General features: G+C 40.4%; 2 protein-coding genes across 2 annotated transcripts in view; both read right to left on the reverse strand.

The window, feature by feature from the left end:
* Positions 1–18027, reverse strand: part of si:ch211-266k8.4 (rab GTPase-activating protein 1) — a 63507-nt gene extending 45480 nt beyond the window's left edge. Inside the window, exons 1-10 of the mRNA XM_037107734.1 lie at positions 17749–18027; positions 16931–17018; positions 16686–16793; positions 15033–15225; positions 12750–12875; positions 11567–11690; positions 11376–11445; positions 9828–9942; positions 9416–9533; positions 3294–3406 (exon numbers count right to left, since the gene is read on the reverse strand). Coding sequence (XP_036963629.1) covers positions 3294–3406; positions 9416–9533; positions 9828–9942; positions 11376–11445; positions 11567–11690; positions 12750–12875; positions 15033–15225; positions 16686–16793; positions 16931–17018; positions 17749–17891 — 1198 coding nt within the window. The 5' untranslated portion in view covers positions 17892–18027. The remainder of the gene's footprint in view (positions 1–3293; positions 3407–9415; positions 9534–9827; positions 9943–11375; positions 11446–11566; positions 11691–12749; positions 12876–15032; positions 15226–16685; positions 16794–16930; positions 17019–17748) is intronic.
* Positions 18028–20415: 2388 nt separating this feature from the next.
* Positions 20416–27216, reverse strand: olfml1 (olfactomedin-like 1). The gene is made up of 8 exons (XM_037107419.1): positions 26732–27216; positions 24302–24405; positions 23954–24144; positions 23591–23694; positions 22107–22298; positions 21300–21480; positions 21053–21212; positions 20416–20854 (listed from the first exon to the last, which is right to left on the reverse strand). The coding sequence occupies exons 1-8, from the start codon at positions 26858–26860 to the stop codon at positions 20698–20700; spliced, it is 1218 nt and encodes a 405-aa protein (XP_036963314.1). The 5' UTR covers positions 26861–27216; the 3' UTR covers positions 20416–20697.
* Positions 27217–27871: the final 655 nt, after the last annotated feature.

The following is a 27871-nucleotide window of genomic DNA, read 5'->3' on the forward strand; positions in this document are numbered from 1 at the left end:
TGTTGTGGAAAAAAAAATAGAAATTGATTGAAAGCCCGAGAATTTGGCACTACGAGGCACAGTGTCTTTGACGTTGATACCTCAGGCTGTTTTTGGTCATTACGGGCAATGTTGCAAATCAATGAGGAGGACTGACTTATGATATGAAGCATGTTATATCAATCTAATGAAGTACCAGGATTAGTCAAGTATCTCACTGAACTACCCAAAGAGATATTATTGTGTCTTTATTTCAACTATTAATTGCTCCTCAATACTGTTTTCACAGCAGACATTTTGAATTGTCATAGGAGGAAAAGCACACATGCTACAACAACTTATCTTTGATAAGCGCATCACACAGCAGGGTGTTTGCTCTTAATGTGGACCTGCATGTTTCCAACACTCCTCAACTGAAGATAAGCATTACTAAACTTAATTTTGACTTCGTAGCCTTTCTGGAGGAATGACTAAGGTTAGCAGAGAGTGTGTCTGTATGCAAACTGGGCCTGGGTGATAAAACGATGCAATAATATACGTCATCGATAGCAATAAGACAATAGTTTGATCAAATGTTCGATAATTCCATGGTACCCAAAAAAGCACATAACAAACACTCCCCGGCTTTTGTTGCCATCTGAAAAAGCTGTCTGTGAGGTGTAGTTTCACTACTTAACGAACCAACCTCTTTGGCCTCTGGCTCAATTTTCAGCTCCTCTCATGGTCACTCATCCTCAAGTGCTGCTACATTGCACTTCCTCCATATTGCCCACCCATCATGCAAGACCGCCATATCAATTAAAAAACAAAGCTAAAGGACTTGGTGCCTTGACAAATCTCTCTACAGTGGTTCTGTCATGTCAAGTCAGTTTTATGTTGATGCCCAAAATTACAAATTAGTCCCAAAGGCTGATTCACAGTCTTCTTTGGAGCCAGTCATCTATGAGCATCTCTGAATATCCCATAAACAGAACTGTTTTCCAGCAACAGTGAACAATGCTCCAAAGAGCATGCATGTGGATTCATGAGTAGAGGTCATAATTGTCAATGGGAGCGTGGAGCACATGCCACAAGATTTGTATAAATGCCATGATGTTGATGGGTGTCAGTAATAGAGAGAGAGAGAGAGAGAGAGAGAGAGAGAGAGAGAGAGAGAGAGAGAGAGAGAGAGAGAGAGAGAGAGTCTATGAGAATGAGAGAAAAAACAGGAATGTTCGATTGTGTCAAGAGGCAGCAAATGAATCAGCTTGTTTCCCCTGCTGCCTTGAGGGCTAGACAGTGTGACAGGGCAGCAAATAAGGATGACTCATCCTGACTCACATACAGCCACACACACACACACACACACACACACACACACACAGGTGGGCACACACACAGGAACACAGGGTGATAGATTATCACCAGCATGCTTTTGTGTCTTCCAACTGCCCTGAAAAGAAACCTCTCATCCTCTCTCAAAGTCTTCTGCCCTTTTCGCAAATACTCTCACTTACCCAACTCATTCTTTCACATGCTCTCTCTCTCTCTCTCTCTCTCCCTCTCTCACACACACACACACACACACACACACATATAAACACAGTATCTCTTTCTTGCCCCTTTCCTTTCTGCCTTCCCACCTGCATTGACAAACAGCCCTGCAGCCACCAACCTGTGACTCATCCCTGTAGCCTTTCTAAGTCTGTCAGGATGCACGCACAGACACATACATATGTACACAATTACAGCTATGAACACACACATACATGCACATCAGGTTTGCATTCCAATCTGTCTGTCCTTTGTGAAAATGAGACTCAGTGGTGAGGGGTTTCCAGATCTTTTGGAGCTGATATCTGAACAATGTTCAAAAGATGAAAGGTCCTTTGATCTGACAAGGTGCACACACACACACACACACACACACACACACACACACACACACACACACACACACACACACACACACACACACACACACTTACCTGAACTTTGTCATCAGTGCTTTTGGAGATCAACTTTTTCTGGACTAAGTTAGGGCTCTTTGGTTAAAGTTCCCACAATGTAGAGAGTGAGATTTCATTGTCTTTCTTGATTATAAGATAGGCCTATAGATACTATATACGAAGACGAAGATGGCGGCGCGCACAGACGCAGCGGCTCGTAGCTCCCGTGTGCGCGTGTTTGTTTGTTAGCTTCTTTCCAAGAGCTGTCAAAGCTATCACCCCCTGCACTGCAGGACAATAGACTAAGCTGCTGAACGCACACTGCACTTTTTTTATGTCCAACGGACTAATTAACGGTACCTTACTGTTAATGTATATATTACCACCCAACCGCACCAATCGTATACATAACATATGTATATACTACAGTTCTTATGTACATACTACAGTTCTGATGTACATACTCTCTTCCTCTTTTTTTATTATATTTATAAATATTTCTATTTTTATTGCATGCTCTTCTATATTTTTACTACTTTATTACCTTATGCACGGGGGTTGCAAAGAAAATTTCATTGATTGACATGTGAATGTCCAATGATAATAAAAACTCTTGAATCTTGAATCTTGAATATATGAAAGTATTTAAATGCTCAATCCACATGTCACTCCCAAGTCACCACCCTCAGTAACGCCCCCAGCACAGCTGTGGTCACAAAAACACCAGCAGCGCTAAGGCAAAACATGGTAGGTGATGCCTGCTCAGGACTGTCAGAACTGACCAATCACAGCAAACTGTACCTTTTGGAAGAAGGGTATTAAAGAGACAGACACTAAAACACAGATTTCAGCCTGAGGGTGAATAGAGGCACTGCTGGCACTGACTGTATGATTTGTTTAGAGGACACTCTATGGCAAAATGCCAACTTTAAATATGTCTCTCAATTGTGAAATAGCCAAATAATGAAACAAAAAATTAAAAGCTTAAATGAAAAGATGCTTATTTAAGTATAAAACACAAGGAAGGGCAAAAGCAAGCAGGCAGGCAGTTTAACATGTAGAAAGTTTTAAGAAACGAAGTGAACAAGGGATGACTGTTTCCTCCTTTTACAACAGTGTTCTCAGGAAAACACTCAAGATGTCTTCCCCAAGGTCCAAACCACGATGCACACTGACATTAAGACCAGAGAACAAAAGAGTGTGTGTATGAGTGTAACAAGATCAGCAGGTGTGCCACCAAAGGTTAAGTGATGTAGGCTGAATCAGTTACCAGAGTTTGAGCGACTGCGTGCCGACCTGTCCCCAGTGTCCCATTGCATTATTAGCCTCTGCTTGGGAACAACTGCTTTGTGTGTGTAATGTGTGTAATGTGTATCTGTGTGGTACCTGTTTTGGATCCATGGTGGCTCTCATCCAACACCAGACTGTTCATACATTTAAGCTCCCAGTCTTGCACCTCAGTTCTCCACAGGGCAGGAACCAACACAGTGTACTGGGCCCTGCAGACGGATGTGTGGTGTGGAGGAGAGTGGAAACAATGGGTGATTTAAAATTGGTGCCCATATCCCATCCTGAAAAAAACAGAATTACTGCCTTGCAGTTGTATGCCTTTGCACACCAGTCAAGGTGCAGTTTACATCGTCTGTGTGCACTCGTAAAATATTTATGAAGACGAGGAATTTAAGGTACAATTTTTTGTGTGTTTTTTGGCAAAGTGGAAGTTACCACTATACATCAGAGGTCACCTATAGGAAGGGTTAGGGACCCAGACGCCATCCTATCTGGACCTGGACCTTTTACCAATAAATTATTGAGAATTATTACATCTTAAGGAGCTTTGCTATATTAAGTGACACCACTTTTCCAGCCTTTACAGTACTGGTTTAGCAGCCAACACAAACTTGAAGTTCAATTGCATGTGCTGAAAATCATCTCACCGGACGCAACTTAGCCAATCAAATCAGTGCATTGAGACAAGGGAGCAACTCAAGTGAGTGAAAAAATATATACAAAAACGGGAGTAAATATGGGTCAGAGAAGAGGTATTTCACATGTTGTACTCTAAAAAGAGAAAAGTGCACAATGAAACCACGCAGTTTAAAACCAATAGGTCTCCTATGTTCTGATACCCTGGCAATTATTAAAAGCAAAGTGAAGTTCAACTGTGAGATGAAGCACAAGTCTTTTAAGCAAATAAACCCACTCAAATCCAAATTGAGAGCACCAAAAACGTGTATGAGGATGACTCTGACATTATAACAGCCCAGATTTAAAATCCTTACAGGACAAGCCGAAGCTCTCATCTCTTACTGAACAAGAGAAAGTGAAGGAGTGAGGTATAAAAGGGATAGAAAGACTTTTGTCTTTGTTTTTTGACTTTTGTTGTTAAAAGCTGTATCTGTTGGAGAGAATGACTCCATCTGCGATCGCATAAGTAGTGAACAATATGCCCTCAGTTTACACATTCTGTCTACTGTCAATCACGCTGGCAGAGACAGAGATGTTCTCTAGTAGTAAATTCCTCCTGTAAATGCACTGATTGTGATGCAACCTCTCCAATTTACATTAAGGCCTTCTTGCGGTCGTTTTGTACAAACTTTTAAGTGCACCTTATTGTTGCAATGTCCTACAGTGCACGTTTGTTTTTGTTTTTTGGCTAAATAATGAACATCAAAACAAAAAATCCAGATAGCATTTAGGTATTCTGGGCTACATTATAAAACGTACTGCTGACAAAGACAGCAGATAACGATGCTCTGAGAGAGAAACAGTAAGATAATCGTTTTAAGACTATACCATTGTGGCCCTGTTTCTGTATTAATCACAGAGTGGACACATAACTGCAAATGATGCAACATTAATGTGAGGTGAGACTGCAGAGGGACAGACAAACCGATGAGGAAGAGTATACAGAGACAGAGAAGGGAGAGAAAGTGATAGAGTGATGTTAAATCGAAGACAGATCACACTGTTAAGCTATCCTTCCCAGTAAATAATGATAAATGGTTGTAGACAGCAATACATAGAGGGCTTGGGAGAAAATGAAGAGTGCTGTCATGGGCAAAAGGAATGAGTGATGTGTTCAGGTTTCATGTCAGCTCATTGTAAGATCCCAGCCAGCATTTCGCAGATGATGACGGGTGTGAAGGAGGTGATGGTAAGAATCTGAAATGCATATTGTCTATATTGAATGATCAACACAAGAAAGAGGGACCCAGTGAGTGATCCTCAGTCTGAATTCATTTTGGATTTTAGAATGGTTGAAAGACGCAGGAAAAAACTAAAGGAGAGACTATTGAAGTAAGCGTTGTCAATATGAAGTAAACAAATGATGTGTCAACCCCTCTAGCTGTGCGAGGGTGTCAGTGTGTCAATGAGGATAAATGAATGAATGAAAAGAGGCATATAGGAGGAGAAGAGGCATAGAAAAGAAAATGAGAACACAGGGGAGGGGGGACAACCCAGGGAGGTTTATGGGAATTGAGTATTGTGAAGGAGGGGGTAAACAAAAGAGAAACAGACAGGACTGGTGGAGGGCACTAAGAACAACAGTGTGTATAGGGACTGAGTAGGAGAGGGTTTCGGATGGAAATGGGGCTGGGCACAGGAGATATGGACACTGCAAGAGAGATGGTGAAAACCAGGTGCTGAAAGAGAGGAAAAATGTCAGTTGAAGGGAAGTGGATGGTTTAGGTTGTATGGGAACTTGTATTTAAAAATGAACAGTTTTATAATATTTACCTTACTACAATAATTTGATTTAATTACATCTCATTTAATATGTATGTTTTGATGTTTATTTTCTAGGTTTATCATCACTTTATATAATGGTAACAAAAAAAGAAATCTAAAGTATATAAACACCTATATATTATGGACATACATGGAAACATATATTGAAAACAAACAAAGCATTCTGTGGTTATCACCACAAACATAGGGCAAACTAACAAACTTGATTTGTGAATCATTTATAGCAAGTGCATTATGATAGATATAATTCTGTTAATTTTGTTTCTGATTCTTTTAGTTTGTTAACATAATTCATTTTCTTTCAGAAAGCACTACTAAAACAAAGATACTTTTTCAAACAAAAAAATCGGGATGTTAATGCAGCAGCTCAATGTCACGCAACTATAAATTATATTTTAGAGAAGAGAGGAGATAAGAGGTCTGAAATCTAGTGGGTGAAAAGGTAATAAGTATTAAAATGAGGCAGCAATATATGATGAAAAAATGACTAAAAGGCTACAGGTCATGCAAGCAGTTCTGTGAGGTTATACTTGGGCACAGTGGTGCTTTGAGCTAAATGCTAATCATCATGCAAATCATTTGCTTACTGCCACTCAACAAAGTAGTATTCGAAAAATGTTAATTTCAACCTGATGATAAATACAAAGTGAATTCATTCTGAGGGGGGCATGGATGTGAGTATTAGAAGCAGAAATGTTTAATGCAATATGAAAAAATACAGGAATTTTCACCATGACTTGACTAAAGTAGCTCTATTTGGAAAGAAAGAATCATTCTAACTTTTTGTAGCAGGTTAGACACGTTTAAATGAAGACGACTACTGGCCAGACTATAATATAATCTATGTAGTTAAGACTTTTAAGGAATTCAGTAAAATATAAATGTAATCCTTAGTGAAGTCAAAGATATCACCAGTGAGAAACATGCTGTCTCCACTTACTCTATTTTAAGAGGAGTACAGAGGACTGACAGAGAGCTTTATGACATGGTGCAAAGACACTAAGGTGGAGCTCAATATCAGCAAAATATTTTGTTCCAAACTTGAAGAAATTCCCTGAAAGTGTTCTATACGTTGTAGTGTGTGTCCGCAATAACAGTCCCGTGTGGAAAAATGACCCCTAAACTAAGCCGGCCACGTAACGCCGGTGATAAGAATTAACCAAAGCCTCGAAGCAGAGATTTTGCTTCGACCATTTTCGTAATCGAATTATTCAAGTGTTGCAGCTGTACTATTACATTCTTTTATCAACTCCTACAGTTTTGGTCAAGATATGTCAATCTGGACCAAAGTGATAGACCGACTGACAGACAAACCAACATAAACTCTCTAGAGCCACACAACTAGCAGGCCTAAGAATTATGTAGTAAGACATAATTAAAATACAGTAGCCGACTGGTCTATACTGAGACCAAAGTCTATATAAGGAGCAGGGGATGTAAACACCAAGAGTGCTGGAAAACCAGGCACACAGTCAGAAACTGAATGAATATTCTACAGAGTGTGAAGCTGTCTCTTTGAATGGTAACGTTGGCTGTGCTGGGAGTCATTGTTACAACCTAGGACTGAGGTGACAGCTGATTGACAGCCCAGTGTAGATGAACAGGGACACGAGATGGATGAGCCTCTCAACCAATCATTAATCAGAATAGCCTATATGGGTGCATGACAACACCTGTTCCTGCCATTCACAGAGAGTGAAAGAGGCTGAGATCCTTAAGGAAAATTAAAAGCGGATGAAGATCTCGCCTCACTCTCCTCTTTTTCTCTCTCTCTAGCCCCTCCTCAGTTAGTGTACCTTCTCTCAGAAGCTGCTTCTCTCTATGACCCCCCATTCATCTTTCTTTCTCTCTTTTACTCTATTCGCTCCCTTTCCCTCTTTCTTCATCAGGATCTTCCCAGTGTAAAGGGATCCTGCCCTGGGAGACAGTCGGACCACTTAGTGTTGACTTCTGACCAGGCTTTCATAATGATGCCAAGCAGGCAACAAGGACTTCTCAATGTGATGTGATGGCAGGCTGCCCACTGAAAACCAGCACTAGAACAAAACAGGACCGTCAGTGCTGCCCTTGATACATGCATATAATATAAGAAGAAGAGGATCGCACATGGAACACAATGTACTTTTACTGTCTTTGTAGCATAGAAATCTTGGAGAACATTTGTGTTACTAAGTGGTTATGAAAAGCTTGATGTAAAATGTTTGAAATGGAGCGCAAAATGTCCACTTAACAGTTCTCCATAAGAAACAAAGATTTGTCCTTCATAATCCACTTTGCAGGGCACTGGTGTGTACCTAGTATGCCTCTCTCCCCTGGTTCATGATAAAGTGCTTTATCACTGCCTGTGACACAGCTACGTTTATGGAAACTACTTGGCTGAGTGGCCTCTGTTTAATCCAGAGTCTGCTTTATAGATCTTTGTCCAAGGTAAACAGACTTGGGTCCAAACAGGGGGACCTTTCCAACAATGAGAAGCACACAAGTGTGACATTAAGGTAGCTGAAGGCAGCTTATCTATTAAAGCAAATATGATAAACTGCATTTTATTAATCACTGTGCACCAATCTGTCACAAACACACAGACACACACACTGGCTGTATACATAAACCTAGTGACCCTGCTGAGTTGCCATAACGACAGCTCCATGTCAACAAAACATGTCCGTCAGCATGTGACATTTATATTCAAAATAGCGAGAGACAGACAGAGGAGTCCAACTGAAAGCAGCATGGGTTGCCATTGAAGAAGCTAATTTAGCATAAAGGATGTTTAATCCAAACATGTACAAAAACAACCAGTGCAAAACAATGACGCTCTACTTCTCTTGGAATGCTTGATGTCAAAACATGTCCAGTCCTGATGAATTGATTGATATTCATGAGATGCCTGTGGTTTTATTTAGGACCAAGTCTCAAAACTGAGCTCTGAGAACTGTGCAGCACATTCTTCAGAAGAACCCCTCGCTTTCAGCACATTCATGAGGGTGGTCTGGGACAACATTCATGGATGCGGGTCTCAGAAAACACATCTAATGCAATTTTTTGCTACACAAAATGTGGATTGTGGACATCTACACAAATGTCAGGATGAAAATGACATGTTGTTATGAGCCACCCAAAAGAAAGTATAAGAAATGTATACCTAATTGTTTAACAACATAACAGAAATGTTCAATTATTAAGAAAAAGACAAAAACTTAAAGCAAAGTGCTGTCAAATATATAATGAGTTTTCCTTTTAGTCCATCACTACACTGAGCTGTGGCACACTGTGTCAGCCTCTCAGTGAGGTTGTCTGAAATGTGTCAGAGGGGTAGTAGCAGTCAGGAGCACACTAGTCTTGCACCGTTTTCCACACTTCATTCTGAAGCCGTGCACTGGAGAAAGGAACATCTCCCAGTCCGAACTGATAAGGTAACAGGTAGCGGAGAAGCTTACTTTTGTTTGTGAGCGCTGTCCAGCAGCTTCTCTGTCTATGTATCTCCTCAGACTACAGATCATTCTTTCTCAACCCAACTAACAGTGATGTGATCTTTGTCTGTGAGCCATCCTCAGACATGACTTCTGACACAGATTAATGTGCTACCTCAGATTGCTGTGTGCAGACAGTGTGTTTGTATGCAAATTAACAGAATGCCGACATGCAGAACACAGTAAAATCTTCTCAGCCGTTAGCCAATTAATGGTTAACTGTTGCCATCCCCACACCAGAGAGTGTTCAGTTTCAAAGCCAGTTTTTAACTTCACTTTACTTACACATCAACAGGTACTCTCAGCAGCAGAGGTAATACCGCTCCCTCATCATTCAGGTCCATCAGTCGAGGCTCCAGGAGCTCCATGATTGTCAGAGCAGTGCGGAACACAGCTGACAGGCCTGAGGACAGAGCAGGCTTTATAAAAATGATGGCTGTAAAATACATGAATGCTTTGTTCATACAAAATAAAGAGATGAGAGAATTATGTCTTGGACAAGACAAGACTATTCATTATTAAAAAATATCACAATTATTAAAAATAATTGCCCACAAAATGATAAATCACAGTAATGTCAATATGTTTCATCTGCTTGCTTGTATATTTGTGCATACATGAGTGAGTGTGTGTGTGTGTGTGTGTACGTTTGTGCACGCATGAGTGTGTGTGTATGTGTGAGCGTGTGTGCACAAACCTTGCATAATTATGAGATCCCAGACAGCGAGGACAGAGTCCCAGCATGGCAGGGAAGAGAAGAGCGTGAGGAACCATGGCATCACAAAGTGGACTGATAAGACTCCTACTGACTCCTGCAGGGGGGTTGGGAAAACAGGAAGGCCTGAATTGGCATAACCAAACACTATTCAAGACTCATTTCTCTGCCAATTCCTGTTAGTGTTCTTTTTCACTGACATCCTAACTGAAACATCCGCAATGTGCAAGTTAGTGTTGAAACTGACTTGTTACTTTGACGATTTTTTTAAATTTGACAATGGTGTTATAGTCTAATAACCATTAGTTATCCCAAATCTGCTGAATGTTGGTTTTGTAATTCTGAACAATATTCTGGTGTGTAATATTCACTGTTCTAACAGACAGGCCTTACAAATTGGATTAAAACATATGATTCATTCATGTTTTAACCTGGTGTTCAAAATGCAGTAGGTCTCTGTTTGCTCAGGTCTAGTGGGGACAGCACACACAAAATTTTCTTTCCAGCTGGCCTGCCTTTACTCTGCTGAACAGCTCTATTACAAAGGAAATGCTGACCACTGATCTCAAATGGGCTTTTCTGTAAGGGGGTACAACTATTATGTCTACAATAGGCCCCTGTGGTGTGTGCGTTTCTGTGTGTGTTGACTCAAAAAGGGCAGCTTTCTTCTCAGTCCTGCTGAGTCGATGTGAAGTATAACAATCATTTCAAAGACACTTGAGTAGCACAAATGGTAGCAGTGAATGCATCAGTGTGTGTAAGGAGACTTTGATGATGATTTTGAACAGAAGAGAACAAATTTGCAAACTGCAACCCTGACCTGGTCCTGACCTTATCCACCTCCATACTTTCTGTGTATATTTTGGCTATAAATCTAGTTAAAGTGATAACATCTCCTTATCCCTGAGACGGCATTCAGTTTCTGCCTACATGCAGCTGCAAGAAAGTTGTTGTGCATCTTCTGCGAGGTTCACTGAATTGACCTCATGAAAATAGTTCAATAACAGTAGGGATTCAGGGAGAAAATGATATAGCTGAAGGCTTGTGCCCTTGTGTGCAAACAGTAATGTTGCCAAACATGACAAGCCTTGAGCCTAATGCAGTGAATGATAGAAGAGGCCCAGCTGCTGATGGATACATTACAGTGGCCTCTCCCCTAAAGATGAACTACTCATCACTTAGCCATATCTGGCCTGAAAACGCAGACAGACAGACAGACAGACAGACAGACAGACAGACAGACAGACAGACAGACAGACAGACAGACAGAAGGGTTCTCCCCAGACGGTGGGACCCTGGACAGACACACACACACACACACACACACACACACACACACTTCATGTCACCATGTTTTGTGGGATAATATTGCCTCACAGTTTTCAGTCTGGTCATGATCAGTAACGATGTTGAAATTCAGACCTGCTTGTTTCGTAGTCAGTCTGTCATTTAAAGTGGATTGCCAGGCTTCTGCTTCTACCTACAAATCCAGAGTGTGAACAGGAGGAATGAAAATCACGAAGGACTCACCATGTGCTGAGAGAGCTTGGGTTTTCTGTGTTTCAGGAACTGGTCAAACACCTTCACCTGATGTTGGACCCTGATTGGATGAAAATTAAGAACTTTGTGATTACTCCACAACAACAAGGTGCATCTTTCCCTGAGTTATCTATATTGTATTTATATTTGTGTTTATTATATACTGTAAGGCCATTCTTTACTTGGTGAGACTGAGGTCAAACAGTTCAGCCAGATATTTGGGTTTATCCAACAATGCTGTCAGAGCCCAAAACGCCTCCTCCTCTGCCAACTGCATCAGCAGCACTGCAGCAATGTAGGACATCCCTGTGAGAAACAAAGAAATTTTCACATAAAAAGAAACACAGAAATACTACCTTAAGAATATTTAAGCTATTGGACTAATCATGTTTTATCAAAAGGATGAGACGATGAAATTACTTCAGTGGGAGCAGCAAGGTACAATGCTGAGTACGGGTACGGTAGGACATGAGCTCAATAAGCTCAGCTTGCAAAATGTGCATATCTGGCCTTCTGATGACCACTGCATCTTTCCTCCAAAATACAATATATTTTCTACAGAAGCTGCATACACAGGAGAATATCGTGTAATGCGGCTAACCCAGGCTATCACTCGAAAGTGAAAAATCTAAATCATCAATTGAATATTATTCAAGAAGAAAATGTCATTGATTTTTCCTTCTACTTCTATAGCATTTCCAGAAACAAAGAAAAAAAAAAGTGCAAAAAAAAAAAAAAAAAACAGGAAAAAAAACAAACAAACAAAAAAACAACAGGTATTTGATCTTTTGGCAAATGTGGTAACTATTTGCATCCAGATTCTATCTTCCCTCCAAATAAAGAAAATGTTTCAGATTTTAACCTCATGGAAGACACAAAACAGCAGCTGATTATCCATGAGTCAAAAAAATAAATAAATAAAATAAAATAAAATAAAATAAAATAAAATAAAAACACATTACAGACATGGACAATGTGTAGTTAACAATGTGAAAAATATTTCACTGAGACTTCTTGAGCATAGCATGGTGAGCATGATGAGCATGATGCACATTTATAGTCCTCTACTTCTATCTAGTGGTCACATGATGTACTGCATATATCTTCATCAAATCAGTAAAAAGTGTGTGAAATAAACACGCTGAGTCAGAGGGAACACCTTGTTAAGCTCAACTTTCAATAAGTGTACTTCGACAGGGCAATTGGAACAGAGCCAACAACCTAATGATAATCACCTTCCTGTGCATGAGAGAAGGATAACAGAAGAGGGATCCTGTTAAAAAAATAAAACAGTAATCTCACAATCTCATGTGTCTGATAAATGAATACAGAAAAATCATCATCGCCAATCATTCTGTCAATCACCTTGGCTGTATCCAACCTGCGGGCTGTATTTGGCATAGGCAATAAGGACTCTGAAGAGCTTAGCCTGACCCTCGATGGCTTCTGGGCTCTCCCCCATCAGAGAACGGTGGGTTGGGAAGGAACGCTCTGTGGATTGGGTAAAATTAATATGAGCTTCATTTCTAATAGTACACTACTAGACACTTCCCTCCAACAACAGACCTATCAGTTACCTGGTGTTCACAGAAAATCTCTGTGTCATTTTATTTATATTATTTCCTAAAGCTATGCTCTGGTCACTACTAAAGTTCACCTTTAACCCTAAACATGCTGCATGACCAGAAAAGAGCTGTAGTAGAGTACAACACAGTAACAAACATAACACTAAAAGCCAACATTAACCAATTTTTGGGGCTCAGTATCTTGCCCAAGGACATTTTGACATGTAGGCCAGAAGAATCAAACCAACGACCTTCCGATAACAAGGTGCTGGCTCTACCCCTGACCAGGGTATATACAGCAATTCTTAAGTTGAATGTAATACCTTTTAACACCTTTTTTATACCTTCACAATATTTTTTAATACCAGCATGACTTTGAGCTGCAAATGCAGTGGCAACCTTTCGAACTTCAGTGTTGGGGGTAACTAAAAAGTAACGTCATTTTGTTACTTAACTTTCTGAGTAATTAAGTATAGTAATGCTTACAATTCAAATCAAGTACCTGTTGTCACTGGATACTTTGTTTTTTAATACTTTTTTGCCTCAATAAAAACACTGACCTATACACAATTATTTGTTATTTGATGCTAACCCAAGACAAAAATGATTTCATTGTTATGTGTAGGAAGAGCACAAGCCACTTCTCCAGTGCTATACTCTTTCCTTCACTATCATTCTACCTCAATGAATACAAAATGACAAGTGAACATCAGCAAAGGTTTAAAAAGTTTAAAAACAGAAATGTTTAATTAAAGGACTTCTGTAAAAAGTCAGAAAAAGAGAGGGAGAGAGAGCGATATGGTGCTATACCACACTATCCAAATTTGATGATGTAACTCGTCCTCACATTTATTTTGTCCCGTTGTTGGCTTCAGCTAAGAAAGAAATAGTTTGCTCCACACATCCTCGATTTTTATATAGCAGCGATGCTCTGAATTGGTAACCTAGCAACACTAGGAGAAAATAAAAAATAACCCTTTAAATGATGATGTCTGGTGAGATTTTTGAAAAAAAAAAAAAATCATTTTCAGAATTTCAGAATCAGAATCTAAGTCATGAGACAAATAGTGTAGACATTGCTGCTTGACAATGTGACAACTTTTATTTTCTTTTTCTTTTACATATTTTTTATGGAAAAAGAATCTGTTTCAGAAGTCAGTGGGTCACATGACATGGAAGCTATTGAGAAAAAATAAAAACAATATAAATAGGTGCATCTCATTCTTCCAGTTTACTGATATAATCTGCTGTTGGTTTGGAGTCACAGGGCCACATGACATGGAAAATATTAAAAAAAAACTGCAGTTATTTTGTATTAATATATTAATGCCAAGTAATTTAATGACGATCCCTAAATCAGCTTCCAGCGATTCAGAGCAAGGCTCTGGGAGGTGAGCTAACCGTCCTCCTGCTGCTAACACTGGGCGAACCTCAGTAAAGTTGTGGCTGGACCCGAGTGAATATCCGCTGAGTATCCAACCTAAAACTAACTTCACCCAGGTTCAATGAGTCACCTGTTGCAGCCTTTGGATAGGATGACGAGAATTACAGTCACTCAACTTAAATGGTGACTTGTAGAAATCATACAAATAGCAGTAATGACAATAATAATCAATTTCCATATAACTTAGGGTGTAGTGCTTTCACTGTGTGCAACTTAAATTTGCCATTCGCCCGTGATATTAGACCTACAAAAATCATGTCTTTTGAATGAAGTTCCATCCAGCTCCACTATCCAGTTGGAGCACAGATTGTGGTGCTAATAGTTTTACCATGTCGCACACTGTCTTTCGTCACATCAACGATACCTCTCAGGTCCTACTCGCACATTTAATTTATATAAATAAATTCACGCGATTTTTAGGAGATAGGCCTGCACTTACCACAAATGGAACAAAAACTCACAGTTGGAAAGTGGTTTGAAAATGTAATACCTCGTCAGATGACGTTTCTTACTTTTTGATACTTTTTAATGGCCTTAATTTTTGCCAATTTCATTGACTACCTTTTAAATACCTTTTACAACCCTGCAGAAACCCTGTAAACCCTAAGCCTACAACTTCATTCCACATTCTGAACTCACGTAGGTCCAGAGCGATTTGTCTGAAGAGTGTGATGTCATCTACAGAGTATCTGGGCTCAGGGCCACTGGACGGCTGCTGCTGGTTCAAACCCAGGTCGTTCTGAGTCTCACTCAGTGTGGTGATTGCCGACAGGATGCCATACTCACTAACTCCCAAGTCCACCAGGGGCCCTCGCACCTCAGATAAGCACTTCTGTTGGAGAAAATCCAACACATTCCACTGTTAGAAAACAATCAGTAACTCTTCTGCTGTGGATGAATGACAGACTAGGGGAGGGATCATGAGTCATAATCTGGTTTGGTCAGGCAGCAATCAATGTACAGCCAACCTGAAACTACAATGAAATCCTGGTTACAGATAGTGACTGGGGAATTGAAGCTTTCTGAAACATTGAGCAAAATGGCGACATCTGCTTGCCATTTCTTGATGTTGCATTTCTAGGAAGGATTCAATCCAAAACACGTTATAAACATGTAACCCAGAATGTAAGTGTTCTGACAGCTGTCTGTGATTTTCTGTTAAATAAAAGTTAGAGTCTACTACTTTGCTTTCAAACATTGTATGGGATTGTGGTAATCTGAAACCCACTAATACTTCTCTGCTACATGAGTGATGTAATTAGGCCTCTTTTGAGGTAGTCACGTGACTTTTGCTGTATTTACTTAAGGCATTTATACAGCTTACATTTAGCTTCTTCTTTAAAAAGGTCAATACTGTGATGGGTGGTCTGCTTCAAGGTTAACATCAATAGTTTTGAGAATTTCCTCTAATTTGACAAAATATAACTATGGCTACCACCAACTATTATTATCAATTAAATGTGCAGATTAATTTATGCAATAATCAATCTATCATACTGACGTGTTTCTGTGTAGCATTTTTACTTAAAGTGATTTTGACATCTTTGACATCAACAACAAATAGCAACATATTAAAGAAAACATAATTATATATTTTATGTTGTTGTTTATCAAGTTACCAATTGTTATACAAAAGAACTCCAACAATTCTTTTCCACATTTTTCATTAATCTGCTGATTATCTTTTCTATTAAATGTCAAAAGCAAAGAAGAAATTACCATCACATCTTCCCAGAATGCAAAGTAACATTTTTAAACTTATTCAGTTTACAGAAATACAACAACCAAAGCAGCAAACCCTAACATCTGAGAAGCTGAAATGAGGGAATGTTTGTGCTGTTTTACTTAAAATATGTCAACACAACATTTCCATCTTTTAAATAACGAGAATATTAGGTAGGCTAATAAACCATCCAGTATAAGAGTTCACCGGAGAGAACCAGACTGATATAGAAGATTAATTTATTATCTAAGTAATCACATATTATTGACAATTGACAAATCCTAACATAATAATAAATGTATTGTTCAAACTACAAAATGAAGTGTAGTATCAAATTATCATTTTCAAATGATGAAGAGAAAGCTGTTGAATATAATCACAGTATTTATGTATGTTCTTTCTTGCTTTTATCACAGGGAAATTGTATAGTGGTACTATTTAAAAATTCATTTTGTTTCCATTCCCAACCTCACCTAGTAATTTTGCAAGTGAGTACTACAGAATGTAACATCACTTGGAGAAGGATGAAACCGGCCATTCTTCCCAGTGCATGTCTCATTGTATTTTACCTCATAGTTGAAGTCACTGGTTTCTCTCAGACTGTCAATGGTGAGAAGACACTTCCACACTCTACCTCGCAGGCTTGGAGGTATACCCATCCTGACAAATCGCTCAATCTGAAAACACAGCAAGGGTGGAAGGGAAGAAAAGATGTTTGTTTAAACCCACTGCATGGTAAAACAATATGGAAGATTATTAGCAAGACTTTGTTGGGTTTTTTTTGTTTTTTCTTTGCAGCTGAGACCAGTCTCACCTGGCTCTTGCAGATAAAGCTGGCTCCGTTCCAGTAGCTGAGCAGCTCACACAGCTCTTTCACCCTCACCGAGCTCATTTCGGGGTAGCTGACACACAACACAACATAGTGGGATTAGACTGATTCATCAGTTTTTGGAAATCAGGCTGATGATGGCGTTTTCAGTGAAAGCAAAACTGGTCATTGAGTTTTGCACTTCTGATTTACAGAGGGACGATCATAAATGATTTCTGAAACTCTGAGTTGTTCTGTCATTGCTGGTACTTGATTCAGTATTCTTTGAGTATTCGTGAATGGGATTTTGCTTGTGCTTGTGTTTTTAAATCACGTGTGATTGCCGAGACCATTCCAGTGTGTTGAGTGTGTGTTTAGGGGGAGAGTAAGCATCATTTTTAATGTGTCTATCTTTATTCGTGATTTACTTTTTTGATCACCAAATGGTTGAAGTTAACGTTTAAGGAAAGCCAGGGAACTAATGACTAACATGACAACAATACATATGACACACACTTCAAAGTCTCATATAATGCCACAGCGTTTATTTTCTCTAAGTCATAACCTGAACAGGTTTCGAGTGCGACGCCACTTTAATGACGTTTAACGTCAATGTAAGTACTTAGCGGTAACAACCGAAAGGTTTGAATAATTGGAAATATAACTTTCTATATGCATGATTAGTTAGCTTTAATTCAGCTATAACGTTACCAAAGAGCTTTAAATGCCCTGCTTGGCCAAAGCTGACTCTAACTAACAAACTCACTAACTGCCAGTTAGCTTAACTACATCCCACGAGCTAATAACGCTCCCCTGTCCCGCACCTGTAGTCGTGACATCGGTGATGAAGTTTCTGGTCCTTCCGTTTAGTAAGAGCAAAGCCGAATTCATCAAAACGCAAGTTCTCACTGCGTCTCCTAATCGTCGAGCTTCTCCTGCTGGCGTTGCTGCTGTTTCGCCTCCTCATGCTTCTAAACAAAAAGACAGTTGTTCGAGCAAAACTTCCAGTCCGTTTTCAAACAAATCTGAGCAGCAGTCAACAATGCCTGCCGGCCGCTCCGTCCTTAGCGCTGTCAAACTCAACGGTCACTATGGCCCCGCCCCCATCTCTTACGTCACCGCCAACTGAAAATGGGCGGGATGAATCAGAGGGTTTTAAACAAAGAGAGCGACAGAGAGTGGAGAACAGCCGGAGGATCGTCACGCGTTACATCAGGCAGTCACATCAGAAACACAAAGCAACGTGCTGACACCGTGTTCACATCAATGGCAACAACATAACGTTTCATAATTTATGTAACAATGACAATAACAATTACTTGCAGGAATCGTATAAAGGTTGATGGAAAGAACACTAAAGAGAGCTAAAGCAACGTCCCTTCCGGTTTGCCCCATCGGACCTTATTTCAGAAGAACTTGTATGGTAGTGAATAGAGAAAGACAAATCATTTTTCATCCTGTTTGAATTGTGTCATGAATCACACATGCAATGTTTGTCAATTCAAAGGACAACCTGAGAAAGTCGCAGTTTGGCATACAACTAGTTAAGTGTAAGACTGTGAAAATATGTAATAATTGAGAGGACACAGCCAGCAGTCTCAGTCATGGTGTCATCTTGTTGAACGGTTGCCAAAACCCGTCACTGAAACATTGTAAAGCTGCTGTATACTATCTTGCTCACAGAACTGACAAACTGCCATTTCACATAACTCCAGCTGTCAATACGGCCAGTTCCACTGTCATTTTCACCCTTGTTCTTAGTTATTCTGTGCCGAGTCGGCGGCCATGTTGGTGTTGGTGACGTGTGTTGAGTGAGATGAGTGGTTTAACACAAAACCAGATGGTATAAAATTACGATAAACTGCAACTTTCTTGGCTTTTTAAAGGGACAATCATCATATATGTAATTCACTGCATAACTCAAATTACTTGTCTCGCCATTCACTGCCATACAAAGTTCCTCTGAAAGAAGTTCCCACTTTAAATGTGGCTTCCTGGAATGTATATGTTTGCGGTCCGGTGTATTTACACAAGAAGTCGACGACAGCAGCTACCAGCTCTGCTGATTCTAGTTCAGCATCGCTAAAAATGGCGGTTGCTAACAAGACTCTAAAATGACACCACAGAAGTTGTCACAGACGTTTAACATCATCACAGCAAACACGGAAACTCATCTACTCACAAGTCCGTCTTTACCAACGGAAACTTCAGTTGTAAACTATTCTAACTCTAACTTTACAACCTGAAGATTGAACTTATATAGAAAACATTTATAGTCATTGTGCAGTAAGACAATCAGGGATGGGGATGCGACTGCGATGTAGTCTGTTTATAGCCTAACTTTTGCTTTCTTCTTGTAGAGATTTAATATGCCTTGTGAAATTACAAAAGTGATGATTGTCTGTGAAGAACAAAAACATGTAAATGTCATGAACTTGTGCTTGCCATAGAGCACCATTTTCAGCAATAATCCAAAATCCAATTCAAAAATCCCTAGGTTTTTTGTTGAGGGAGCCAGGGAGATAGTAACTTTCAGCGTGGCCTACAAAAACACATTACCACACCACTCTATACACAGTCACTGTCTGTTCTTCATTACAGGCACAGTCTGTACTGTAAAGCTGCCCCATCATCATTTCTCAGTCAGCCCCTACAGTCTTTATCTGTGTGTTATGCCATCACTGATGACAAATGTCATGCTCATCATCACTGCTCTGTGTCGTAACTCAGTGTGTAAGGAGGAATTATCATCTAATGATGCAGTGTAAAGATCTGCTGTTACAGCATCCAGATCACCTCACATCTCATCTCTCATTTAAATCTCATTATCCAGTTATCCCTTTTATAGGCACACATCCTAACTGAAGTCAGGTACACGTGACATTTTAAAGGGAATGAAAACAAACAGCTCTCAAGCTAGATTTATCCTCTTTTCAGATTTTAACAATGGACTATTGTTTCTACATCCTTTCTAGTGGTTTCTATAAAGTCTATTCTGTTGTTTGCCGGCTGTGTGGTTATCTGACAGAGATAAGACGAGAGAGAAGACATCTTGGTCTAGGCGGGACTGCCTAATTAGATAAAGTTGGTAACTTTAAGAGTCTAACTTTAATGAAACCTTAGCTATATTGGCATGGATGCACAAATCACTGACAACTTTCTAGAAGTCAGAGACCAGCAAAAGGCACACTAACAGGTAACATGCAGCAAGAGAGCTTCAGTTCCCTCAGTGCTGTACCAGATAGCACTAAGTACTGCTAATCTCCTTCATAAAGATTTATTGTACAGTATGTTGGCTTCAAATGAGTCCTGCAAAAAGAGGAAGGAAATGAACAGGAAGTATATGAATTGGTAAATACTGTGTGCGCATATGTGGGTGCAGCTACAGGTGTATTTGTATTATAAGTCATAAACATGTGTGGCTCATCCAGAGGGTGTTAACATAGGCCACCAGCACATCATGTACTAGGACAAGTTAAAGAATACACATACAACACTTAAATGGTCTTTATTGATGTGATATACAAAATATAAAGCCTAGCTAAAGTATAAAATGCCTTTGGTTGGACGTGATGTGTTTGTCGCAATGATCAACTGTGATAAAGGCGGCATCCATTGCCAGCAAAGGATCACTATACTGAACAACAGCAGATTATAAGCTACTCATCAAAACCCCTAATTGATGTTGTTATAAGTGATGGTTATTGCGTACTTCTGAATTTTCGAAGTGGTAACACAAACTGTTTAAGGCGTAACACTGTAGGTCATCATGTTCATTCTGTGGCGACTTGGTCATTTCTGCGAGTCTCCACTTTGTATATCGTCTGGTAGCCGTCGTCCCAGGCGTACAGCTGTTTGTCCCCGGGGTGGTAGTGGATGCTGCTGTGGCTGGTGTAGCGCTTTGGGAAGAACAACACTGGACTCTCCTCACTGCAGATGGATGTGACATAAAAGCGAAAATGATTAATTAAGTATGTGGATGCAAAGTGGACTCGTGTGAACCTGGATTTTTACCCAAACTGCACTTTACTTGATTTCCCACTGTTTTTCTGTGTACGCACATGCGGATGGGTACTAATGAGAATGTATCTAGACAGTACTTTATCTTAGGTCTGTGTGTAAACCAACCTGTGGATGGTGTCATGGATGTCGTACAGGCACTGGATGGTGGATCGTCCTCCATACCGTGTGTTGTAGACCACATAGAGGGTCCCACATATTAGGAAGGCACCTTCAGCATCACGGCTTCTGCATTGTGTGTCCCAGGTATATTCTACTGCCAGAGTTGCTGAAAGAGAAACAAAAAAGCCCTAAAAACCTCGGCTCAGTATAGACCAGATTACTAACCGTATAATGCAGGGCTTATATGCTCTACCTTTATCCAGCTTGGTAATGACCAGGTTTCCTCCGTACTCGGGGTCAGCGTGGATGACCCAGAGGCCGAGTTCATCCACAGCCAGGTCCAAGTAGGTGTTGGGGTTCAGACTGTAGACTGGCAGGCGACCTGCTCCTGGAAGCAGTGTACTGTCCACCACTGTACCATTCAACAGGTCCACCTTTATGGAATGGAAACAGATGGAACGAGACCCATTTAGAAATGCTGCAACTGTAGTTCAGTTTCTCTGACATCTTGTAACTAAATCACACCGAATCTAGACTAGAATCTGAACTAGAGTCTGCAGCCATGCTAATGGGTCTGTGAGGCTGTATGCACAGTGCTGCTATTAGCTGTATGGTAATGTCAGCAAATAAAAATGCTCACAATGACACTGCCTATATGATATTTAGCAAGTAATGCACAACATGTCAACATTTCAATAGTATCAGGTATTTTTTTTCTGAATTTTCTTTGAAAACCTGTTCTTTTCCCCTCTAAACTTTCTGCAGCAATGACATTTGTTCTTAAGTATCTTGAGAAAGTCAAGCTCAGTTTACTGGAACAGAATTGTTTCTCCTGGCATTGGTAGCTCACTGACCTCAGCTAACACGGAGCAGCAAAGGAAATTGGACAGTCTACTCCCAGATGACTAAGCTCCATTGAAATGATCTGGAGTCAGCCTCTAGCTAAAAAAGGTCCACTGCAGCGTTAATCCACCGACATAGAGTGAATCAACACTGAAATACCTTGATGGGAAGTACATATATAATGTACCACCTTAAGTATTTTACTGAAGTCACACACCTTCAGTATCTGGTTGGGTGTTTCTGCCTTGTGGCAGTAGAGGAATCCATTGTAGACCACATGACCCGTCCCCTGCCAGTGGAACGGCAGCTGCACCACTGTTGCTGGTGGAGTGGTGGTCCTCTCTGCGAAACTCTGCAGAGAAACATACTCCAGCAGTGTGTTGTTACGAATTCCACTGAGCAGGTAGACCTGAAAGATTGAAACCATTTGAGAAGCGAGTGAAAATTACATTGTGGGATTCTTGGTTTGAATACGAGAATATTCTTTATCCATGGTGTTCGTACAATACTAGCTCTCTCACATCATATTTCAGCAGTGCTTATAAATGTCATTGTAGAAAGTGTTAAAGAATGCACTAAAGTCTTCAGATTGACAGAAAAGCCTGATATTTAAAAGGTGTATTTTTGAAAAAATTGACAGAATTTTAAAGGTTCTTCAAAAACTATAGCTTACTGCTGCATGCTATATTTTTTGTCATTAGCTAGTTATCTTAGTTAGCCATGCAGCTAAGTGGCCCAATTAGCTGATGTAAGATCAGCAGGGAAGTTGCATACCAGGAACCAAAGCTGGACACCAGACTTGGACTAAACACAACCTCTGAGACTGACAGACACAGAGGAAAAAGTATGGAGGTGATTTACCAGGCTTACCAGGACTATGACTCCTCGGTTCGGTGACTTTTGTGTAATTTATGTCAAGAAAGAATGAAGTGTGTTTTATGATGGGTAAACAAGGCATATGCACTTGTATTAGTTTGGTAAAGAGAGAAACCTGCATTCAGGATGTATATTTTCTGTTTAGTAAGAAAAATAGATCGAAGATTATATTCTTTCTTTTTATTTTGTGAGTTTATATTCTTCACTTGTTACACTAAAAGCTAACAGAGCTGATGAATCATAGCACACGAAGTGGTATAACAAGATTGGATGGGCTAGCTGGGTACAATGGTTACTTCAGTAGACATCTCTGCATCTCAACACATAGATGTCTTTTTTTTTTTCTTTTTTTAAGATCAAGTCAACACTGTTATTTCTTACATCCCGTTGATTTCATTTCATTCTGTTCATTTTCTGTGCGTGTAAACAAAAATTCTGGGCAAATCTTACAAATGGCCCCTCCAGCGACTCATTCTTTAATGGATAAAAATCACTATGTATGCTATTTATGTTTACTCAGATACTCACATGAATGGGAAACACACAACATTGAACTATATGGGCCCTGGAGTGAGGACTATAATCTATAATGTCAACAATCATTCCCATGCGATTCTAACTGTAGAAGAGTGTTGCTGATCCAGAGTGAATCAGCCAAACAATTAATTTTGATTGTTTTGGGAAAAAGGTCAGAGTTTTCCACCAGCGGCCCCACACTGAGAGGAAGATAAGCACAGTCTGCTGCACAGAGAGAAACACAGCTGTCTCTCCAGCCTCAGCAGCCCATTATAGCTGTAATTACGTCACCTTTAAAAAGAAACAGACCTTAGTTGATCCTTCAGAAGGGTCCTTGAACCAGGAACCAGAGGTGTCTCCTGTCTTCTTCACAATCTTGAGGGATTTGATTTGACTCAGGGCTGTGCTGCAGTCTGGACATGTTGGAGAAAAGACCACCGATGAATGGATTCTTAAGAACTGTCCAGGCCGATATGTATCTGTGCTATGTCTGACTTAAATGATCTCTACATTTACTATTAATATCTTTCTCTTTTACTCTTTTCCTCCTCCTCCTCTTTCCTCACTCTCGTCCTCTAGTACATAGTCTCTTTAGATAGGTATAGTAAAGGCTGTCATCATTATCAGTGCCACCCCCACACATACTGTACCTTGTACAGGCGCCCTTCCTACCTTTCTCCACTTTGATCTTGGCCTTCTTTTTCAGCTGCTCCTGTTCTGCAGCCTTTATCTGCTGCTCCAGCAGCGCCTCCTCCATCTCGATGTCAGTCTGGGTGGGAATCTTGTTTTCAAGATACTCCAGCTCTCTCTCCATGCGGTCAACTCGCACAGCCACACTGTCCACCTGGTTCCTCACCTCTGATCTATGGAGCGATACAGTTTAGTGTCTCACAGTTCTTGTGTACCTTGAATAACCACCGTCGTTGCTTAATTTGGTCATATGCTATTTCATTCATGCATTCTTATGAGTGTTGTCCATCTTGCATACATGTTGTAGAGTCATTTTTCCGACAGGCCTACCTCAAAACACTGACAGTGGACAGAAAACCTCTGATTTCAGAGGAGAGGTCATAGGTCTTCTGGGTGACAGTCACTGTGTTTTGCTCGCACAGATTCAGACGCTCCTGATGTCATCGAACAGAGGAAGAAGGTTGAATCACAATTAAAGCAAGATTAAGTTTTGAAAGAAGTACATGTTCTTCTTCTAAATTCATAAGGTATTACAAAGGAATTTTGCTGCTCAAGTCTTACTCCCTTCTGCTTTGCATGAATGGTGGCTTTAATGTTAGCTAATGTTAGAAAACTTTAGGTAAGTATTGCAGTATAAAGTACACAGTGGGTCAGCTCTCTGACTTGATTTCTTCTATACTTGTGCTCATGTTAAAATACATTTCGGCATTATTATCTATGGCTGCTTTTCCGTCCTTACAAGAGAAAAGTTAAACTCATAATGAGCAATAAAACACAATCACACATTCATACACTCTGGGTTCTTTATTGCAACAGCCTTACTTGGACCAGATACCTGTTCTGTTCTGTTCTGTTCTGTTCTGTTCTTCTCCAAACTTACACGTTTCCTGTAAAACAGGCAGCTACAGGGACCTTAATATGAATTGCTGTTTATGTCACGTCCCCAGCCATGGAGCAAGCGGTCACCAATTTCAAGAAGACAGAGGCCAGTTGATGACAGGCAATGCAGTTCAGAGATAGCTTCCTTGCAACTTGCTAACAGCAGCCACATTTAGCAGCAGGGCACAATGCAGCTGGTATCTGTCCATCACAAAACTCTATAAATCACCTCAGTGCTGGAGGCTGCTAACAACCCTTGTCTGGAGATGTTCATCAGTGTTTTAATCATTTGTCAGATAACAACAAAATCTAAAATACCATAAACATACCTACAAAAGGTTTTTAATGATTTTTATTTATTTATGTATTTATTTATTTTTACCATTTTTAGGCTTTATAAAAAATCAGTCACACAGCTGAGCTGCTGTCATAACTTGGCAGCCATTTTATCTAAGCATGTCAATGTAAATATATACAGTAAGGCTTGGGTGGTATAGAGGTATTACAGGGTATTTAGAGTTCCCCAAGGTATGAATTACATTACTTTCAAAAACACAGACATTCTTCCTTCCATCAAACTGAGACGGAGATGCTCGAGGCTATGTATTGTAGTACACAGCACGCGTCACCAGAGGTCACTCTATCCTGGTGCAACAGAAAGATGCTGCCTGCGATTTGAGGGAGAAGTGTGATAGGACTAGTTAAACAGTAGTATTTTGGGTTTATTCCTAAAGGAGAGCCAGGCCACCACTTGCACATGATCTCTGTTCAGCCCACTGATGGGTCAGTATCCCTGCAGCATTGGGTGCTCTAGCAAGAATCAATAGAAGATGAGTTCCAAGGGGCACCCAGAGACAATGGGAAGAATCTTTTTTTTTATTATTATTAGAATTCCATCCATAAGAAACACAATGACACTGTATGACCATTTTGGCATTTAAAAGCATTAAACACCAAAATCAGACGGTGGGACCCTGGGGCAGAATCTTATGAAATTGTGGTCTCTGAATGGAGCTGTTGGCCTCTGTGTGTCTCACTGAAAGCGAAGAAGGTGGACCCAAACGCAGCAGAAGGCAGGCAGGAAGCAAAGGCAGAACATTTATTAGAAAAATAACTGCAGGAACAGGCGAACAGAACAGAAGACTCAGCAAAGCCTGCACAAAAAACCCTGACTTAAATACAAGCTAAACTGATGAGAGGATGAGGTGAGGGTGGAGAGGGGTGGTGATGCACAGGTGAGGGGGGAGAGCTGAAGAAAGATGAGAGGTGGGGGAAAACACTGGGAACAGGGGCAGGGCTTACAAGGCTGAGGAGGCGCAGGTGTGGACGGAACGTCAGGCTGAGAGAGAGTACGCGAACACAGGAGGGGGTGAAACAAAGTGCAAACAGCAAAGCCGCCACAGAAAACCCGATAACAAGGAAAAGCAGCACCATGAGACTGGGGTCTAATCTGTGCTAATTATGGGGTCCTAAACTGGAGAACCACTGTTCTATACTGTGTAATTAGGCTGATGGCATATTATACACACAGGATGTCATACATGCAGCACTGACTTCTATCACCAGCAGCTCAACTTGTTGCATTTTATACATCATGCCTCATTCAATAGTTGTAGGTATGAGGAAGTAGACATCACCCAAGCCTCACAACAAGTGGTATTTTTCAATCTTTAATTCATGAATGTGCTCATTTTAAGGTCTGACAGCGAGAAAAGTTGAAAATCTGTCACAAAGCAGAACAGTAGAGTAGTTTGTGGTCATGTATGAGTGACATTGCAAGCAATAGTTAATGAGAGCAGCAAGGATTGAGGTTACACTGTCGTGCTGATGAGGGATGCAGGTACATGATGTCAAACAGAAGTGCAGCCGGCAGTCACCTACCTCCATCTGAGCCAATCTCCTCTCCAGGTACTGGATTATGAAGGCATCCTGGGATGAACCCTGGCTCTGCACTGAACCCGCAGTCAGATGGAGGGCCAGGAGGAGGACGGGAAGCAATTTGCCTGACATTTCTATACTCCTGTCAACAACTCAGCTGGCGTAATAACGTCTCTATGTCTGAGGTAACGAGACCGTTTCCTGTATTCCTGCTGAGTATAACACACTAAAATAGTTCTCCGCACTGGAAAATAAGCCAAAGGGAAGAACAGATCAGTCCATATGGCTTCAGTCACAGTTAACAACAGCCTTGAAGTGTTGAAAGTGACCCTCGATTAAACAGCTGAGTATTCTTGTTCCCAGCTGCCGTTCTCAGTAAGTTGTTTCAGTCCTGTTAGAGTTGTTGCTCCAGAACCTTCTTGCATGTGCCTCTAAGCAGTTGTTGCTCCACTGGATTTTTGGATCCAAAGTGAACCTCACCCACACAGTCCCTCCCAGCCCCTCTGTCTCACACTACTCTGCCTCTCACCCACCCTTCCCCTCTCCAGAGTTTGTGTATTTGAGCTCTGAGAGAGAAAACCAGAGGAGAAATGTGCAGAGAGAAAGACAGTGAGAGCTAAATACCGAGACAGTTCATATCCTATTGGTTCAATCCTGCAGTTTTTTTGTGTAATACTCTCCAGATGGCGCACTGACACGTCCTCAGTTCTCACAAAGTTGATAACCAGGCTGTATACGGTTAAAGGATCATTGCCACTCATCCTGCCTGTAAGATACACAATTAAAGGTGTGGAACGTAGTTTTGAAAAAATAAAACAAAAAAAAAAACCCACAACAACCTCAAACTCAGAAAGTTAAAATATACAATATTAATAAGGTGATGATTTTATTCCCCAGAAAGTTAGCTACTTAGAAGACTTGTAGTTTTGAGATACAGCTATTTTCTTACTTATCTGAAAACTGTTTAACGTTACACAAGGGAAATACAAGTTTCTATGGTTCTAAGAGAAAACTTAAAGCTTTATACTATTTCAGTGCATTTGCTCAGCTAAGATAGTATTTCCAATGTCAACATTAATGAGTTAAAATGTCAAAACCATAGATCACCGTGTGCAGAATACTAAAATAAAAAATAAAACAACC

The sequence above is a fragment of the Acanthopagrus latus genome, chromosome 8 (assembly GCF_904848185.1).
Source record: "Acanthopagrus latus isolate v.2019 chromosome 8, fAcaLat1.1, whole genome shotgun sequence".
In the NCBI taxonomy this organism is placed as follows: Eukaryota; Metazoa; Chordata; class Actinopteri; order Spariformes; family Sparidae; genus Acanthopagrus; species Acanthopagrus latus.